Here is an 18,777-nt window from a genome sequence, read left to right on the forward strand (position 1 = left end):
ATCCATCTGTTATAATTTCTGACATTTCGTATAACAGTGGAAATTGTTTTGAAAACTCGGAAGAATTCCACTGGAAAATTCCTATGTATCCTACGCAAATCTCCGCATTGGGATTTTGTGAGACAATTCTAACCTCAAAACGTCAAAATTTACGTGAAAATGGAACACATTTTTCGCGAAAGATTTATTCACAAAAATCACAAGGAATATGAGTAGGGATTTGCTGGAGAATGTCCATGAAGGTCTTCCGGATCCCACGCCATCGGGGAAAACATTTGTCATTCGCGGAAAGTATTCCTATTTTCACTACAATTGCGATGGTTTTCAGGACGCGGTAAGATTTTTGATTTTTTCTCCCAAAATCAATTTTTATTTTGTATTTTCTAAATAATCAGGGATGGGGATGTGGCTACCGTACTCTTCAATCCATGTGTTCGTGGATAAGGAATTCCTCCATGGAAAAATCAGGAAAAGCAACCCAGAGTGTTCCGACAATTCCAAAGATCCAGGAAACTTTGGTGCAACTCAATGATAAACCGGAAAGCTTTGTCGGTTCCCGGGAATGGATTGGGGCTCTGGAGGTATTCTACACAGTGGACGCTCTGTATGATGTGTCATGCAAAATTATTCACATCCCCTCCAACAATGACGTGAAGAAGTACGTGAGCCTCGTGAAGCAGTACCTGGAGGACTATGGAGGCTTCATTATGATGGGTGGGGACGTGGATTGTAGTTCAAAGGGAATTGCGGGGGTTCACATAGCCGGCAATGATGCTTACCTCTTAATTGTGGATCCTCATTTTGTCACAACATCCGGCAACGTCACGATTGAGGAAGTCCAAAGGAAGAACTTTGTTAAGTGGCAGCATACATCTGAATTCCTGGACAGCTCATTCTACAATCTCTGCTTGCCACTTGTTAAAGGACCCAATACGGCGGCGTAGAGGAAGTGATGGAGATGATCCTCTAAAAAAAAGGACTAAGACCACTGAAGAAGATCCCCAATGCTGTCGAAAGCTTTGGTTTAAGCCATTTAATTTTTAATGAGAGAGAAGAGTACATCCGATATGACGCTAACCAATGCCTGACTTAAAAAAACTATTTTTAAAATAAATAGAATGCAATACAACTGACCAAAAAAAACAACAAAACCTTTTTTTTTAATAACTTTATTTTCTTTTTATTCTTAATATGTTATCTTTTCATTTTTCTTTTCAATAAAACCTCATTTTTTAAAGGTTCTTTAGAATTAGAGATAAGGTTGAGTTTATTGCATTTTGTTTCTTTTTTTTTCATTTTTAAAATAGTGTGTGTGTAAGTGTTGTGTTATCCGCCCTCAAACCACAAGATAAATCCATTTTCTACCTTATTTTATCTGGGTTTCTTTTTTTTTTTTTACTAAATATATTAATATATTGTTCTTGATAGAGTAAATATTACTACGAATTCGTTAATAAATGTGTATGTGTGGAGAAAGTTTTTTTTTCTGTATAATTCCCATCGACGTCCTTTGAACCACACCACCCCCCGTCTCTTCTTAGAGGCTCGTCACTGAAATTCTAAACTACCGCCTCTCACGCTTTGATTGTGCATAGAGCCTCTGGGAAAGTGGATTTGTGTAGATCCAATTTTCACCAACTGCCTTGAAATACTTATTCTCCCATTCCGTACCCAACTCCTTGCGCTCCTTCGCCTCTTCGCGTTGCTTCTGCTCAACGCTACACTTGGCACCGGTTGCGCGGTCGATGTCATTCAATCTGCAACATGAAGAGCAAAGCATAAAAAACTAGTAATTAAGGGACATTTTTTTGGATGAATAGACGTTGTTTATTTAAAAAAAATTTCAATTTTCAATCTTTAAAAATATTTTTTATCGGATTTAGACATGATTTCCACGCAATTATACTGATACTACGTTCTATAAACTAATCGTTCTTATCTCTGACTATTTACCTAATTTTCCCTTTCTATATCAAATCACAAATTAGAGATAAGACAGCGTTGAAAGTGTTTGATAATTTACGTCGTCATTTTCATAAAAGAGGTCCTAATATCAATCATAAAATACTAAAATATCAACATATGAGCCGTTGTAGAACCCGAGATATGACAAAAAAGAAGGTTATTCATTTTTTTTAATGCTTTCGTGACATATAATCTGAATTATACAATTTGAAAATGAAAATTAGGCTTTCCAGAAAGAAAAATCAATTAAGTAATTTTGCTTCTTTGCAGTAAGAATCACAGCTAGCTAAAGCCACACCCCTATGTGCAGTTTCACGCAGCATGGAGCATATGCTTGTAGGTAGATAATTGAAAAAATCTTCTGAACTTCGAATTATATGCCAAAAATATCGACGAAATGAAAAATTTCCAATTTTTATATAATGGACTGAGGGTGATTCAAAAATTTATTTCTTTTCGCCCTAAAACCAACAGAAGAGTCAGAAAACGCGAAAAGCTGTTTTTGGTCAAAGAAATAAAATTTGAGGAAAAATCCAAAATTTTCCATTTTTGGTGAAAAAATATGTTTATCTGAATGAAAATCTTTGTATTCGCCAAAAATACTGAAAGATTTGCTAGGCAAATACAACTTGATTTCAGTTTACGAATTATGTGGGATTAAAATAGGGAAAGCATATGCTTCAAATGCCTCTTTTGACATTACAGTAAAAGTAAAAAACTTAAAACTTTCTAATCCTCCTGTGAAATCTAGAGAGACAACAACTATTCTCTTTTAATATTTTCTTTGTAAAATATGGAATATTCATTAAGTTAGAAGCTTATGTCTACAATATAATTACGGGGCTATTACACTTAAGCTCCAAGTGCTTGAGCATTATAACCTCTGTGTGAGTACGAGTGAGACAACAACGCTGTTTTTTCTCGTTCTGTCACATGTAAAATCTTAAGTATCAAGAGCTTAGAGCTTAAGGGAGTTATCCCACTTAAGCTCTATGCACTTGATGCTTAAGATTTTACATGTGAAAAAACGAGAAAAAATACCGTTGTTTTCTCTTTCGTACTCACATAGAGGCTATGATGCTCAAGCACTTGGAGCTTAAGTGTGATGTGTGATAGCTCCCTTAGCTGGCATTTTACATCTTTATATTGTAAACAAAACATATTAGTAAGAGATACGGTTTTTTAATGTTTAATTAAATTATTATTAAATTATAATAATGATTAGCAATTATTAAATAATAAGTAATTTGAATTAACTCTTAAAATTACATCTAAAATAACACATTGATGCATATGTTTCATGCATCAAAAGCAAAATTATCATAGTTACAATGGGGGCGTGGTTTCTTTTGCATTTTAGGGGAGAACGGGGATAATCTGTCCAGAACTATCTCAACTGTAACTAAGATACAAGTTTTTATTTAAAGAAATCTTTTGTTCTTTGTAGTAAAAATCATTTTCAGTCCAATCAGATTAAAATATTTCGCTGATTCTGGAAAATTTACTTTTGCGACGCTTCTTATTTTGTGATTTACTGATTTTATATCAATTTGAGTTCATTTTAAGTTTAAACTTGACTTGATAATTTCTTTAGGATTCCAACTGACAAAAAATTGAAAAAAAAACTTTTCTACTCACTTTAATCCTGCCGTAACTTCCTTCCACACTTTCCTACTCTCGTTGTCTGCCTGCTCAGCGATTGGCCTTACATTTTTATGGAATATGGGAATGCTATTGACATCAACGAACATCTCTGGTTTATGCCGTGATCCATCATTCCATTTAGCCTCCATGGCACCACTCCATTCCCCAGCTATGCTCACAAATGACTTCTTCTCACCGGGTGCATAAATATCGGCCGTTATGCGATTCTTCTTACCACCGTAGAAGGGTTTTGTGAGAAATTCAACATCCGCATGATATCCGGTACGTGGGCAAGAGATTGTCACAGTACCGCCCAATTCAATCCACGGCACCGTGAGAATCGATCGCCCATACCCATTGGGGAATGTGACAATGTACTCCTCATTCAAGTCGCACAGAGTTACAATACCCTGGCCAATGTTGTGGACACCAATTGAGATGCCCAGGAATTTTGATTTGGTCCACACATGGGCCGAGAAGGATATCTTTTTTGCATAGTGTTCAGCATAGAAGGCAGAAACTTTAATTTAAAAGAAAAATATCGAGGGAAAAATCAATATTAGATTGATATTGAAATTCAAAAAGTTAACAGTTAAAAATCTAAAAATAAATCAAAGTTAAATCTCATTGCGTTCGTTTCGTTCTTTATGATACAAATAAACACGGAAAATCGCGACTTTCTCTTTAATCGATTTAGCAATAAACTACGGTTTAATGGATGTATTTTGCTGTACAAATTTATTTGTTTTATACTCAATTGCCTCCACCACTTGAAACCTTGAGCAATATTGTATCATGTTAGGGGTGGAAAATCAACAAAATCAATTTGAATTCAATTTAAAGGACACTCATGCAAGGTAAAAGATAATAATTTAGCGTTTCTAACGGAATAAAATTGAATTTAAATAAATATATTTTTTTAAACTTACTTGGTGGATGATGGGACACTTGTTCTGCCACGAATGTTAATTGGTTTTTGCTGCACCACGGAACTGGACCATCTGAGACTAGTTCATTGTCAACTTGTTCATCTTATGTTGAAAAATACAAAGAAAATCAACTTTTCAGCACATAAAAATCATGCAAAATGATTCTGCGTGAACTCACTGTTTTCAGCAATATTCCAATGACACTGGAATACTTCACCCAAAATGGGATTATATGGCTTCTTGGCAACACTACTCTTCCTCCCGGCGTGGTATGCACTCAAATACCACTTAACCACCTGAACAATCCTATCACGTGGATCCTTGAGATCGGCTATCTTTATAAAGAGATCCGGATGGGCAAAATAGTCTGCGTACATTTCAAGGAGCGATCTACGTTCCAAGATGAATGTCGGCAAGACAACTTTGGTTAAATCCATACCAATCTTTACTTGCGAAAGTAAATGTGTTACAACGGAACCATGGGATTCCATTGAGATATCGTCATCGGAATGATCCTCATACAGAGCTACAATGAAAAATTAATTTTTATGCTTAATAAATTCATAAAATTACGATTTGTAAGTAAAAAAAAAAATAAGGATATTTTGGATCTGATAGAAATATTCTTTCATTCTTTTTTAATCTAATTCCAATTCGAGAAAATTTGACTGTTTCCTAAACATTTGTCTGTCTTTAAAAGTTAAAATTGTGGGACTTGCAACAGTTGCTGTATTTGTGAGCACTAAAAATAGTATTTAAGGATGTAAAATAACATTAGTTACTCAAAATGTTTAAAAAATAACTTAAAGTTTTTTATCGCGTAATCGTTTTTATGCTTAATAAATAAAATTCAAATTTAAAAAACTGGTCTCACTATTTTCGGCTCCGTGCTATTTAGGGAAGTGTCATTTAAGTAACTCCTTAAATTCGCGTAATTTGGGGAAGTGGAGGGTAAAAAAATCGTAGGTAGGAAGCTCCTCAAAATCTAGTCTTTTGAGTAACTACAAATTTTCATAGTGTATTTTGGGGAAGTCTGGGTTAGGGATTAATTTCGCAAGTAACTACTTCTTACGTCATGTTTTTTTTACAGTCATTCGGAAATGCAACATTATTATAATATTATTAGAATTATTCCACATGAAGATAGAAACTATAAATTGCGAAATCGAGTTTTTGCTAAAAATTTCATTTCATTTATTTTCCTTTGTCTTGGGTTGCGTCTGCTGCCGACTTACCACTACCAGCTTCCCCAGAAAAACGGCAGAAAACCTGATTCTTGTTTTATTTGAGCAAAAGAAATCCCCAAAATTAAAAGTTACTCTTGACAACCTTTCTGAGTGTCTTTATACATGTTTCAATTTGTTTATCTTCTTCGTATTGTTTCGCTACCTTGTCAATTTTGACGTATAAATCTTTTGATGGTAAATATATGTTTGATTCTCAGGTGTTGCCTTGTTCAGTTGTCTGTTCCAAGCTTCCACAACGTTGTTAGTTCTGTGGCGTTGTCCATTTATGTTCCACATGTTAGTCGGCATATTCATGTTCAACCACTGTTCCGATATGTATTTTAGTAATTTTTGTATGTTTTCGTTTTCATGTTGTGAATTTGTCACTAAAATGTGAACCCAGGCCTCAGTGACAACTTCTAGCAGGACAGGGCAACGCCATGATCATTTCACATGCGTCGCGAATCTATATTTTCTTGTTTCTCTATTAAAGAGCTTTATTCAGTGACCAAGAAACCCTTGAAAACTTGGAAATCTGTACTGAAATTTCAAGATTTCAAGGGAATTTCAAAGGTTTCTTGGTCGCTGAATAAGCCTTACTCAAATGACACGACACCTAAAATTCATTCTTTTGGAAGCTTTCTTTTGAATTAAAAGATTTTAAGCTTTTAATTGACTTGAAATAAATTTAAGTTTTTTTTTATTAATCCTTTTCGGTTCTGTTCACAGATTAAGTTCAGCTCTTTTACCTGATTAAAATCCATTTTTTGATTGACTCATCAATCAGCTTGTTATTTAAAAAAATTAAGTTCTTTTAACTGTGATTAATTTTTGTTCTTTTTATTCATTCATTTTACTTTTTTTTAAGGGAAAATTTAATTTATTTAACTTACGTTACTTTGACTGATTAATTTAAGTTCTTTTGACTGATTTTTTTTTATATTGACTAGTGGTTTGGTTACTCCTACAATTGTTTCATTCGACTACAAGTAAATGTGATTAAATAACTTCAATTGAACTTGTGGTTATTCAATCCCTTAATTGAATAACTTTTGTTGTCATTGAAGTCAAAAAAAAATCTTTTATTTCACCTAAATTATCAATTTTCTACCATAAATTGCAATAATTTCTGCAAAATATTTAATCAATTAAATTCTTTTTATGTTTTGTCAAATCGATTAGAATGAAAATCAAATGTTTGATTCATGAGACTTGGACTCGTCGAAATGTTCATTGTCATCATTGTTTTCGCACAAGGGCACATTCGGCATACTTTTGTTCCCACAACCCAAATTAACTTTTAGTTATAGAAATAAATATGTACATATGTAGGTATATTTTACCATCATAGTCCAAACTGCCGTCTGTACATATGGGGAGCCTTGAACCCAGTCTCTTGCGCTCATGCGATGGCGTTGACGTTGAATTCTCTGCATCCTTGTCCGTGACATTCCTCGTGTTCGGCGCAACTTCTGGATCGAGAGAATCAGGGAAGGAGCGCACATTGCTGCATTCAAAAGAAGCAATTTTTTAGACAAAAAAAAAATTAAGAAAAATTCTCTTGTGATAAATTTTTGCCAATAAAAGACAGAACCTGCTTCTCCGAAAGAACTTTCCCGACAATGTTCGAAACATATCACATTATTTTCAACATTCCCTTTTTGATTAAAGTTGTTTTTTTTTGGTCACACCAAATGATGCATTTTCATCTCTCAGTCTTCAAAAGTAACAATTGAAATGTTCATTAAAGGATTAATTTCTCCATAAAGCTTTTCTTTCTTTCTTTCTTTTCAAATAACCTTCACACCAGGAAGGAGGATTTCATGGGGTCCCGGGGATTCCATTTGTGCACACCAATTTGTGCAAAACTTTTCACACGGATTTTTTTTTATCTTAAAAATAAATCACAAAATTGTATACACCCACAGAAAACATTGTATGTATTTGTGAAAAGAAATTCTTTGTAAAAGAACGGAAGGAAAAAAAGAGGAGGCACTAGAATTTTGTAAAAATTTCTCTTTGCAAGAAAATCACTTTTTGGAGTGAAAACATTTTCCCTATTTTAATGCGCATGAGTGGTAGATGTGGAAAGTTGGAACAACTCAATGAGAAATGTCCCCCTTTTGCGTGGTGTTTGCTGCAAAAATCAAAATACAAATAAAAGGGTCTATGTATTTGTATTTACTTACTATGTTGGACTACTTGGGCTACACGTCAAGATATCCTCGTTAGCGTCATAGAAATCCTCCTCACCCTCTGAACTGGAATATGATGTTTCTGGCACTAGAAGATTGAGAGCAGTTGCAGCTACAAAACAAGTTTAAAAAAATACAAATTAGTTTTATTTTCTTTAGAACTCATATCCCATTTTTTATCTTCTTTTGTCTAAGTTTTTTCTTACATTCAAAATTATGCTGAACAGATTGTCGACTTCCTCCTTCCATGCATTCCGACCCAAAAGCAATGCCAGTCTCAATTGGTAAGTCTGGCGGTTGCTCTGCAAACGTTCAAGATACAAATTAACTCACAAAATTAAATTATTATGCAAAATAGTTTCAAATTTTCTTGTCTTTCTCTTTAACATTATTAAATTAACCTAATAATTCAATAATGTCCTTGCATGGGATTTCCCTCCTTTTTGAAGTAGGTAGGAGAGACTGGAGTAATTTTCCTTGATAGGCCATTCCGATAGGAAATTTCCTGCCCTCAACTTTTTCTCAGACCACTTTTCTCCATTTCCACGGGAAATATGAGTTTTTGAGCTTTTTCTGAACCCTTCCACTTCTAAATTTTCTTTTATTTCATTTAGCGCGTAATTTTAGTCACCAGTGGGGTAAATTAAGTCAGTGGAAATTTCCGACATTTCCAATGATTTTCCACCGGAGATATTAATTGTAGTTTCTACCTAAACTTCCCACCTGTTAATCCGTTCCAAAGAATTTTACTTTTCTAGTCACTAAAACAGAGAATTTTGCTTCTTTTTCAATCTCGTCATTTTGCGACAAAAAGGTTAGAAATTATGTCGAAAATTTCGGAGTTCCATATGATTTACATGGGTTGACTATATTTACCCCAAGGGGCATGTTTTTCTTCAAATAATTGTTCAGAAAAATCATTAAAAGTTATAGAAAAAAAAACCTTGGCAACGTTTTCTACATTAACCGTCCATATACTGTGACCAAAACACTTACGCTTATCACTATGGGATAGGTGAGCGACCCCATAGAATTTTTCGCAAAAAAAGCAAACTCTTTCGGTCAAAATGAGCTTTAGTAGACTTCTTTGTACTCCCTAAGAAGTCTCTTGTCCATTTTAGAACACAAAAATAAATTTTTCAATGGATTTTTGAAGATTTTTTCAATAATTTTTTTGAGGTTAGAATCGTCAAGAAAGAGACAAAGAGTGACGGAAGAAAACTGGAATAAATTTGACCGTTACACCAATTTTTGAATTCCCTCTTCTTACAGTTTTGTTAATAACTTTTTTTCTGGTGCACGGATTGACCTCAAATTTTTACACAATCTTCTCAGATAACCAAGGAACTTATTTCCAAAAGCTTGGTTCTATACCTCTAAGAAATAAAGCGTAATTAATCGAAATATAGCTCTAAGGTCGGTCACCTACCCCTCATAGTAAACGAAGGGTTAACCCAGCTAGTAAGAAAAATTGTTAGATTGGAATATCGCTAAAAAAAAGTTTCGAAAAATTAGTTTTTCTCAATACGCAAAAGTTTTGGAAATGGGCCCAAAATTTTGTTTGTTTTTTAACTTCTAAAATACTGATCGCTCAATCACCAAATTACAGTCAATTATTAAAGGTTGGTAGGGCTTTCCACAATATTTTTTTCAGATTAAGAAATTAAAATTAAAATTAGATTAAAATATTCAGGGAGTTAACTGGCATTTGAAAATTGTTCAGTGACTTGTTTTTTCCCCCGGTCTCCCCTATAGATACTCCTCACTTTATCAATTATTTATATTTCTCCTTAAAAATCAATAAATGTGATAGAATTTTAAAGAAGTTGAAGAAAAAACCCAATAATTTACACCTTTTCTGTGTTATTAAATAATAAATAAACCAACCACTCCTCTATGTAGTTTTAGTCTTTCTGAATTTCCTTCAAAACACTTCATTAAGTTATTTTGTAGAAGATTTTATGTTAATGGATTTACATAAAATGTGAGTAAAGTTTCTTTAGAGAAGGAAAGTTTCCATTAAATGCCTCTTCATGTTGTAAAGTTCATTAAATAATAAATTAAAATATTAATTTACGCGCCGCGCTTGTAGATAACTTCTTACGCTAAAATCATAATATAAATCATATTATACTTGTGATGCTGAATTAATGAGAATCACGAGCTTTTGAAGAGCTTTTCTTACTTCTCATACGTTAAGAATTTAATCATGTGCGTCAAATCATCACTTGATCACAATTCCAATCACAATTCGTATAGACAAAACAATTTGTTGATGAAAGTTGATGATGGATAATTAAATCTCATCCAATAGTGAGATAAAGGTACAATGATGACACAAATAAATAACTTACCAACGTCAATCGTTGTCTCCAATTTATTGGATGGACCCTGGTAAACTCCATTGATGGGATGAGCTGTATTCTAAAAGGACAATTTTGTATGGGAAAGAGGGGTTGGATAAAATCAATCAATCAATCCCCCACCAAGCCCACACAATCAACCCACCCATCCACCCATTGATTTGATCTTTAATGCTCACCTTTGCAATTTGAAGCAAAACAATTGAGTGTTTAATGTGGTCCAACATGGTATTTGCCTGCTCCTGCACAACCTTGCACTTATCCCGTTCCTCTGTATCCTCTATACTCGCAATACGCTGCTCAATTTTGACAGTCTGATCAATTATAAGTTGTAGATATGCATCAGCTTCGGAAACTTTCCTATCGAAAGCCTGCAAGTAATTTGGACGTTGCTTCGTTGAACTATGCGTTGAACCATGGAAGCTGCCCTGCGGCTCCCAAATGCCACGACTTCGATTGCCATGCCGTAGGATTGTATCCTCAAGGCGACTAACCCATTTTTCACGTTCATCCGCATCCCTCGCCTTTTTTTTACACGAAAAACAAATTTTATTTTATTTTTTTAAAGATAAAAAAAATCTTTTCGAATTTTTTTAAAAAATGTTTTGTTATTGTTTTCTTCGATCTTCTTCTCTCACCTGAAAGTGAAACGTCTTGTGATCAACTGTAATTGTGAACGTATTCACATCCTGATCATCAATACCAACAATTGCACCCTTTAGTCGAACACACCCCCTCCTTACGCCTTTCATCATTTTTTCTTTAGACTGAAAATTGAGAAGAAAAAGAAATCCTCTTACATACTTTAAAAAAATAAATTCCTAATGAAAATTTAAATGATTTTGAATAATCTTTGAAGAATACTAGTTTGTGAAATATGAGAAACCAGAAAAAAGTTCCGTAAAATGTACAAAAATATGAAATTAGTCTTAGTATTTGGGTTTTTCCAAAAGTTTTTCATATTTAAGAAACTAGAAAAGTTTCACAAAACGCCAAAAATTTCGATAAACTTTCGTAGAACGTGAAATTTGAACAAACATGGTTCCAAAGAACATAAGAAACCAGGAAGAATACAATTAGAAAAAATTATTGCTCTATTGTTGATGTTCTTGCGAAGAAGTAATGTTCTAAGTTCAATATAAAAAAAACAAACAAAAAAATTCCGCGAAACGTAAAAACCTAGAAAAAAATGGGCTAGACGATTAGTTCCATAAAAAAGCGAAATTAGAAAAGAAAATCTTAGAACGTGAAACTTTTAAGACTATTTCTATGTAACATAAGAAACCGTAAACAAGCGAACGAACACGAATAATGTTAAAGCTTCCAGCTTCCGCGAAAGATCAACGAAACATGAGAAATAAAACATAAGTTAGCAGAACATAAACAATCAAAGGCAAGTTCCGTAAAACACAAGAAACCAGAAAGGTTTTTAAAAACGTAGAAATTCGAAAGCAATTCAAGAAACAAAAAGAAACCACGGTTTTTGTTGAATATGTAAAACTAGAAACAGTTTTGGCGAAAAAAATAAAAACACGTTAAACACGTTAACGCATTAATTTGAAACAGTCTGCTTTTACAAAAATACATAAACCACTCACAGAAGAATTGAGAGAGGATCAATAAAAATTATTTCAGATATGAGTGATATCTAACTTTTTTTTCGGACTAAAAGTATCGAAAAAACTATTTCCGCGAAACATAAAAAAAACCATGAAAAATTCTAAAGAATGTAGAACTTCTAAATTAATTCGAGAAGCCTAAAAAGCTTACTTCTGCAAAATGTAAAAAAAAACTAGAAAGAAATTACATAAAATAAAGACTTTGAAAATAATTCGACAAAACATGAGAAACTAGAAAATGTTTCGCAAAATCTATATACTGGCTCACATCGAGTTACGTAGCATTTTTTTTTTCAAAAATTAGATTGCAAAGTTTCCCCCTTTTACTTATTAAAAAATATCAGAAAATTAGAATATATTTAGAGATAATAGAGTTAAAAAAAAATACAAAAAACTAATTAGGCGAAGATTTAAAAAAATTAAAAAAAAAATACCGAAATTATTCCTAAAACTTCAAGTTTTCATTGAATTTTCTTAATTCAGCTTCACCTTGATTTTTTTTCAAAGCCTTTTACAAAATTTATGACATAACGATGAATAATTTGCTGGAGAAGTAAAAAAAAAAGAAACAGACGTATTAAAGAGTCACGAAAAATAGGCATCTCTTAGTAGCATTAATTTGAAACAGTCTGCTTTTACAAAAATACATAAACCACTCACACAAGAATTGAGAGAGGATCAATAAAAACTATTTCAGATTTGAGTGATATCTAACTTTTTTTTTCGGACTAATGTAATCGAAATAAAATGCATTAATTGCACAATATTGGAAGTTGTATATTTTTAAACTAGCAAATTGACCTAATTTTTTTCAAAATTGATTACACACACACACTGATTTTTATCATTTATTATGGTACGTCTTCGCTGGCGGTACGATCGCACTGCGAAGAGTGAAAAGAGCAGCGCAAGATCGTGTGTTGACCTTCCTTGGCTAAATGGAAATTTATAATCACCCAAAAATTCACCAACAAACGGGGTCTTTTACGCAAATTTATTTCTTTTGTACCACTTGAGTTTATAAATAAAATGGCATTTAATTTTGCAAATGAGAACATAAAAGCGGAATTCTACGTCAATCATTGACATGAAAAACCATTTTTCCTGCTCTATTTTTCCGGCTAAACTTACGCGGGAAGGGGTTGTTGCTGGAAGATTTGGCAATTTTGCGATAAATGAGGAAGTCTCTCACGAGCTTTAAAGCATTTTATTTTGTATGTCATAGAAAAGGATAAAAACTGCATTGGAATTGTTGGAAAAAATTAAGCAAGAAAATGACTTTTGGGGTCGATTGTATGGAAATTAGGAGAGTATGGGATTTTGTCTCTTTTCTTCCTTGCATTTTCTTTTTTCTTTTAACTGCATAATTATCAATAGGCAACACTGGGAAAATTTAGAGTCAAAAGGACTTACTTCCAATCACTTGCTTTCTATTCACTGCAGACGAAGCTACTTATTGTGAGAGACACTTCTGATTGAATTTATCTTTTGTGCAAAAGAAAATGTTTTAGTGCCAAAGTGTTAGAAAAAGTGCATCGATTTATTTAATTCATAAAGTGTGGCCGTGTTGTTTTCATTGAAAAAAAAATCAATATGGGTTGGTTTCACTATCTCTTTGTGGAGTGTGGTGATCCACGGGTCTACAATTGGCCTTTAATGCAATCACCTCTTGGTATATTTGCCATCATCGCCATTTATTTGTGTACGGTATTAAAATGGGGACCAGAGTAAGTTTCCTGCTGGAGGATTCAGTCCTCTCTCATTCACCCCAAAAATGGGGCTTTTCCTACACCAAAATCACGCAATTTACCTTTTTTTTCTTCTTTTTGTTAATCTTTCCCAATTAACACGACACCAAAAAAAGGTTCATGAAGTCTCGACGGCCGTACGATTTGAAAATCATTATTGCCGCCTACAATTTTAGCATGATTGTGATGTGCTCTTGGGTTATTTATTCAGTAAGTGTTTAGTTTTTCTCCATAAAACTGTTTCCTTTTTAAAAAATAAATTGTTTAGTTGAAAAAATTAAAATTTGATGGTATGAGAAAGGAGTTTATTCATTTTGATACCCTCTCTTTCATAGCAAAATTAAAAATAAATTGCCGGCTTACAAAATTATGTACAGACTTAAGAAACCAGGGAAAGATTTTTACAAAAACTAGCAAAAGTTATGCCACGATCTTTAGTCCATATCTTTGATTTAAATGAAAGAAGCATATGCTTCTGTGTCTCAATTTCAATTTTATGTTGTTTTCAAGTTAAACTTTAAAAAAAATGTAAAAAAACTTGAAATCTATGCAACATATGCGTCAATGCTTCGATCAATGATTTTGAATTTTGAAAACAATAATTAATTGAAGGTTTAGCTGTTATTTTTGGACACGTCTCATGAGCAGTAATAAATTCTCAATTGAAGCAATGAAGCATATGATGTATGTACGTACACACTTTTTGACGTTTTATTGAGTTTGAGTTTTATCTATGAATGTTTAAAAAAAATGACAAGATTTAATGCCCTTTCCTTACCTTTTTTAAACGGTCTCCGAACCATTCTATCTAAAAATTGACATACATACAACATATGCATCTTTGCTTATATTGACGAGCTTTATTGCTCACAAGACACGCCTAAAAATGCAAATATTGCTTCAATCAATAATTGCTTTCAAAATAAATAAATTTTGGTTGTACCATTGAAGCATATGTTTCATGTGTTGGGAAAATGAAGCGCAATGGGGGCGTGGCTTTAACGTTTTTAAGTGAATTTTTCTCATAATATTCGTTTTTAGCCCAGATAGGGAAAGCTCATGTTACTTGACAGTTTTAATCACACACTACAAGATTTTATTTATTTGTTTCATCTAATAATGGGCCTTATTCAGCGACCAAGAAACCCTTGAAATCTCTGAATTTTGTATTGAAATTTTAAGATTTCAAGAGAATTTCAAGGGTTTCTTGGTCGCTGAATAAGGCCCAATATCATGAGAGCATCAAAGTGAACAACCTCCTTTGCAAAGCTCAACAACGGCTATTTTTAGAACAATTTATATCCGTTAAAGTAGATGCGAATTAAGCATGCATATGAGGAAATTACCCAATTTACAAAAATTAATAAAATATACTCTTTTAATCCAAAAATCAATCTCTCTGCCGTTTGTTCTTTAACAGTCGGAAGTACGTACATTTTTAAATTAATCTGACTGCCAATCTATTTAATATACATATTTTATATACCTATTAATATTTAAGAAAATAATCGTATAGATAATAATTCATTGATAGGCAGATATAATGCGCGATTTACGTGCTCATAGCGTTTTAAATAGATTTTTTTGCTGCTATGTTAAGTTGAGCTCGTTAAACTCTAGTTCAAGGATGATTGTTTCATTAAAAATTCTAATGCACATGCGAATAAATCACCTCACGTTCCTTAATGACAATCCAAACATAAGGAGGTGGTAATGAAAAATTCCCAAGATCATTGTGATTCCTCAATTTGTAGAAAATACAAGTTGAGTTTGATCTATGATTAAGGAATGTTTTTTGAACTTAATACATCTGCTGTGTTGCAATAAATCTCTGTGATGATGAAATTGCAGAAAAAAACTGCAAGCTCTGACGATAAATTCGTAGAATTAGATGAAGAAAGTATCAATTTCTAACGTGAGATGATTTTTGTTGTTGTTTCTGTGCTAGGCAGAATGGTGGGAGGTATTTTTATAGATTTGTTGGAGAATTTATTGCAAGTATGGGAGCATGACTGGAATATTCAACGTTTTTTTTTTAATTTTTTCTCTTGCCGGAAAAAGTACCACCAAGTGGGTTTTTCCTTTAGCACCTTCATGTCCTGCCATGAGATGGATTTCTCAGTGACTCCCACACTAATGAGAGCCCTCAACATCACGTGGTTTGTGATGATGTGCAAAGTAATTGAGCTCGTGGATACGGTATTTTTTGTCCTACGCAAAAAGCAAAAGCAGGTGTCTGTTCTCCATGTCTACCATCATGCCAGCACGCTCTTCCTCTGTTGGTTAGCAGTCAAGTATGTTGGAAGTGAGTATCCTTAAACATTCCCCCTTTTTGTTCATTTAATCCCCTAGCAGGACAAGCTGGAAAATTATGACCCTTTTTATGTAAAAAATATATATTTTTTTGCAGCTGGAATAGCCCTCTTCTCAATCCTCCTCAACTCTGTCGTACACGTCCTCATGTACTCGTACTACTTCCTATCCATCTTCCAGAGCCTTCAGAAACGATTACGACCAATAAAACCCTACATCACCGTGATACAAATGGTATAATGCCAATCAACGTGTGGAACTCTCATTCCTCACAGCTCCCCAGCATTACAAAAACTAATAATTTTCATGTCACATTATCTAACTCGTTTTTTTGCCGCATTCAAGAAATAACCCAACATGTGTGTGCGCATATTATTATGAGACAAAAGTGCTAAATTTTCACGAGGCACACGTCCATCAAATCAGCTCGTTTGGCTCTTTTGGCAAAAATTTCATATACAACATACAATATAAATTTATTCCTAGCCCCATTTGCAAAATTCACCCAACTATTGCACATTTTTTTTATTTCAACAAACACTATTATTCGTCATCACATAGAGAGATAAAATTGTATCTAATCCAATGCTCTCGCTTGATATAACGAAAGCAAAGGGGGACCTTGGGATGCTCTCTCATGCAAAAAAGAACAGGGTTTATCTATTCGGATCAGTGACTGAATGATATGTTGTTGTATAATATGGCTTTTTTTTTCTTAAATTTAACTTAATTCTTTAGTATTTTTTAAATTAAACTTTTTTTTCTTAACCATTGAATTTAATTTGTGTATTGAGATTAAATTCCTGGGAGCTGACCTAATTTTGGCAAGAAATATTTATTTTAGTAGAATGCAAAGAATTGGCAGCCAAGTCATTTAGTAGGAACACACTCAGGGCTATTTAATAAGTCCAATTAGGGTGAAGAATTTGTGGTAACAATAAGAATCACACCAACAGGGGTTAAATGCGTAATTTTTAGGAACTCACTTGTAAATTGTAAGAAGATGTAAATACTAATGAGACGAAGTAAGCGTAAGTAGATAAATATTTTGTTTTATTTTATCATTAAATTTTAGTTAAGATTCAAAACCAAAAGATTCAAAAGATTTCTAAAATATAATTTCTTCACAATATTTAAAACAACCTTGCAATAAAGACCTACCTCTCTCTCCTTACGACGTATAAATATTTTAAATCACTATCAAATTACTTTAAATAAAATGAAATCCAAATGAATAAGAAGAATATTTAAAAGAAAAGCTCTGATTGGTTGGGATAAATTCATTTCCTGTGTTATTATTAAATTTTGCAAAGAGTTTACTTAACACAAGGCCGTAGTCATAAATCTATTGAAGAGGTAGGTGTTTTAGGTTTTTATTTATTTTAAAGATATTAAAAATCAAGTTAAAACACGACCTCACATTTCTTTGCAAACGTTTAATATTTCTCTTCTGACGTTTGACTAACATTTTAACGTCTGACGGTCTGACGCATATATTTTTTAACGTTTCACAATATTTTATTTATGTTTGACAATTCTTCTTTTAAGGTTTGACGTTTCTAGCATTTCACGCTTTTCTTCTTGCTTTTGATGTTTCTTTTCTAATTTTTGACATTTCTTTTCAAACTTTTGACATGTTTAACTTTTCTTTCATTATTCGGGATCTATCTAAAAGATGATTTTTCTATCTCTAACTTCCTTTTACAACTGTCTTTTCTAGCATTTGATGTTACTTTTCTAGATTTTGGCGTTTCTTTTAAAATATTGTCGGCTTTTTATGATGTCTAAAAATTCAATTTCTTGATTCTTTTTAGGCAATTTTAGGCATTAAAATAATTTGTTTTGAAATGTAAAGAAAAGCTTATATTTCAAGGATTGCTTACAAACACAAAATGTTCCCTTTTTCTGGCTACGCCCTAGCTTACTAGTGCCTCATTGCAAGTTTAATTTAAACAAATAATTAAGGTTATTAAGAAAAAAATGAATTCTTTACGCTTACTCAGTTTTGCAACTTACGCATTTCTCTTACACATCTTTTGTGAGTTCCCCCATAAATTGCCTATGAGTAATAATATTTTTTTTATGATTTGTTACAGGTGCAATTCACAATAATCCTGATTCACATTGCCATCACTGCCTACTACAATTGCACACTACCAACAGCAATCCTGGCCATGTACTTCCCCAATGTAATAGTTATCTTTTACATGTTTTACAAATTTTTTGAGCGCTCTTACGTGCGCAATAAAGGCAAAAAGTAGTGTCCGGAAGATGGTCTTATTTTTTTTTTCGCTCTCTCGCTGAACTCACCGTGTAGTAGGAGAGGAGTCCAGCATTTTCATCCAGGACAAACCAGCGATACTGCCAGCCTTTCATGACATTCGTCCACTTGCTGAGTGTTCCCTCCAGCATCGTTGTACCCATCGTGGTGGCCAGGTGGTGGAGTACTTAGGGCTTTTTTCTCTCTGTGAACTAAATTCTCCTCACACACACTTTACCAGGGGAGCCTACTTCTATCACTTTACACGAACATCACACATCCACTCCATGCACAATTCCCACCCACGATTGTCACAGACTTTCCGGGTTGCGTTTTTCACGGGGATGAATGGAAATTCTTGGAGAAAATCACAAAAACAGGAAAAAAAAACCCTTTTTCTTGCTTTGCTGTCTCGCCGTCAATTTGGCTGTCAAATCTCACGAAATATTGTAGATGTCGCAGTGAGCGTTTTTTTTTTGCATCACCAAAAAGAGCTTCACAAGATCAGGGTGTCC

The 18,777-nt window shown here is 33.3% G+C and overlaps 5 protein-coding genes across 5 annotated transcripts in view; 2 read left to right on the forward strand and 3 right to left on the reverse strand.

Annotated features, from left to right (window-relative positions):
* The window catches only part of LOC129792365 (transient receptor potential cation channel subfamily A member 1), a 1,125,827-nt gene that overhangs the window by 763,005 nt on the left and 344,045 nt on the right, over positions 1-18,777 (reverse strand). The window lies entirely within an intron of this gene.
* LOC129792430 (PIH1 domain-containing protein 2) overlaps positions 1-18,777 on the reverse strand; it is a 927,269-nt gene that overhangs the window by 763,005 nt on the left and 145,487 nt on the right. The window lies entirely within an intron of this gene.
* On the forward strand, positions 5-1,476 carry LOC129792451 (probable Ufm1-specific protease 1). Its single transcript, XM_055831516.1, has 2 exons — positions 5-334; positions 396-1,476. Exons 1-2 carry the CDS (start codon positions 209-211, stop codon positions 942-944), a joined length of 675 nt encoding a protein of 224 aa, XP_055687491.1. The 5' UTR covers positions 5-208; the 3' UTR covers positions 945-1,476.
* On the reverse strand, positions 1,154-18,712 carry LOC129792380 (oxysterol-binding protein-related protein 9). The gene is made up of 11 exons (XM_055831381.1): positions 18,313-18,712; positions 10,961-11,089; positions 10,502-10,846; positions 10,314-10,383; positions 8,166-8,261; positions 7,954-8,071; positions 7,108-7,271; positions 4,717-5,064; positions 4,539-4,640; positions 3,604-4,129; positions 1,154-1,757 (listed from the first exon to the last, which is right to left on the reverse strand). The coding sequence occupies exons 1-11, from the start codon at positions 18,424-18,426 to the stop codon at positions 1,565-1,567; spliced, it is 2,205 nt and encodes a 734-aa protein (XP_055687356.1). The 5' UTR covers positions 18,427-18,712; the 3' UTR covers positions 1,154-1,564.
* On the forward strand, positions 13,219-18,268 carry LOC129792448 (elongation of very long chain fatty acids protein 4). The gene is made up of 5 exons (XM_055831512.1): positions 13,219-13,668; positions 13,806-13,899; positions 15,751-15,994; positions 16,100-16,236; positions 18,099-18,268. Exons 1-5 carry the CDS (start codon positions 13,535-13,537, stop codon positions 18,261-18,263), a joined length of 774 nt encoding a protein of 257 aa, XP_055687487.1. The 5' UTR covers positions 13,219-13,534; the 3' UTR covers positions 18,264-18,268.

Source organism: Lutzomyia longipalpis, chromosome 3 (genome assembly GCF_024334085.1).
Source record: "Lutzomyia longipalpis isolate SR_M1_2022 chromosome 3, ASM2433408v1".
Classification (NCBI taxonomy): domain Eukaryota; kingdom Metazoa; phylum Arthropoda; class Insecta; order Diptera; family Psychodidae; genus Lutzomyia; species Lutzomyia longipalpis.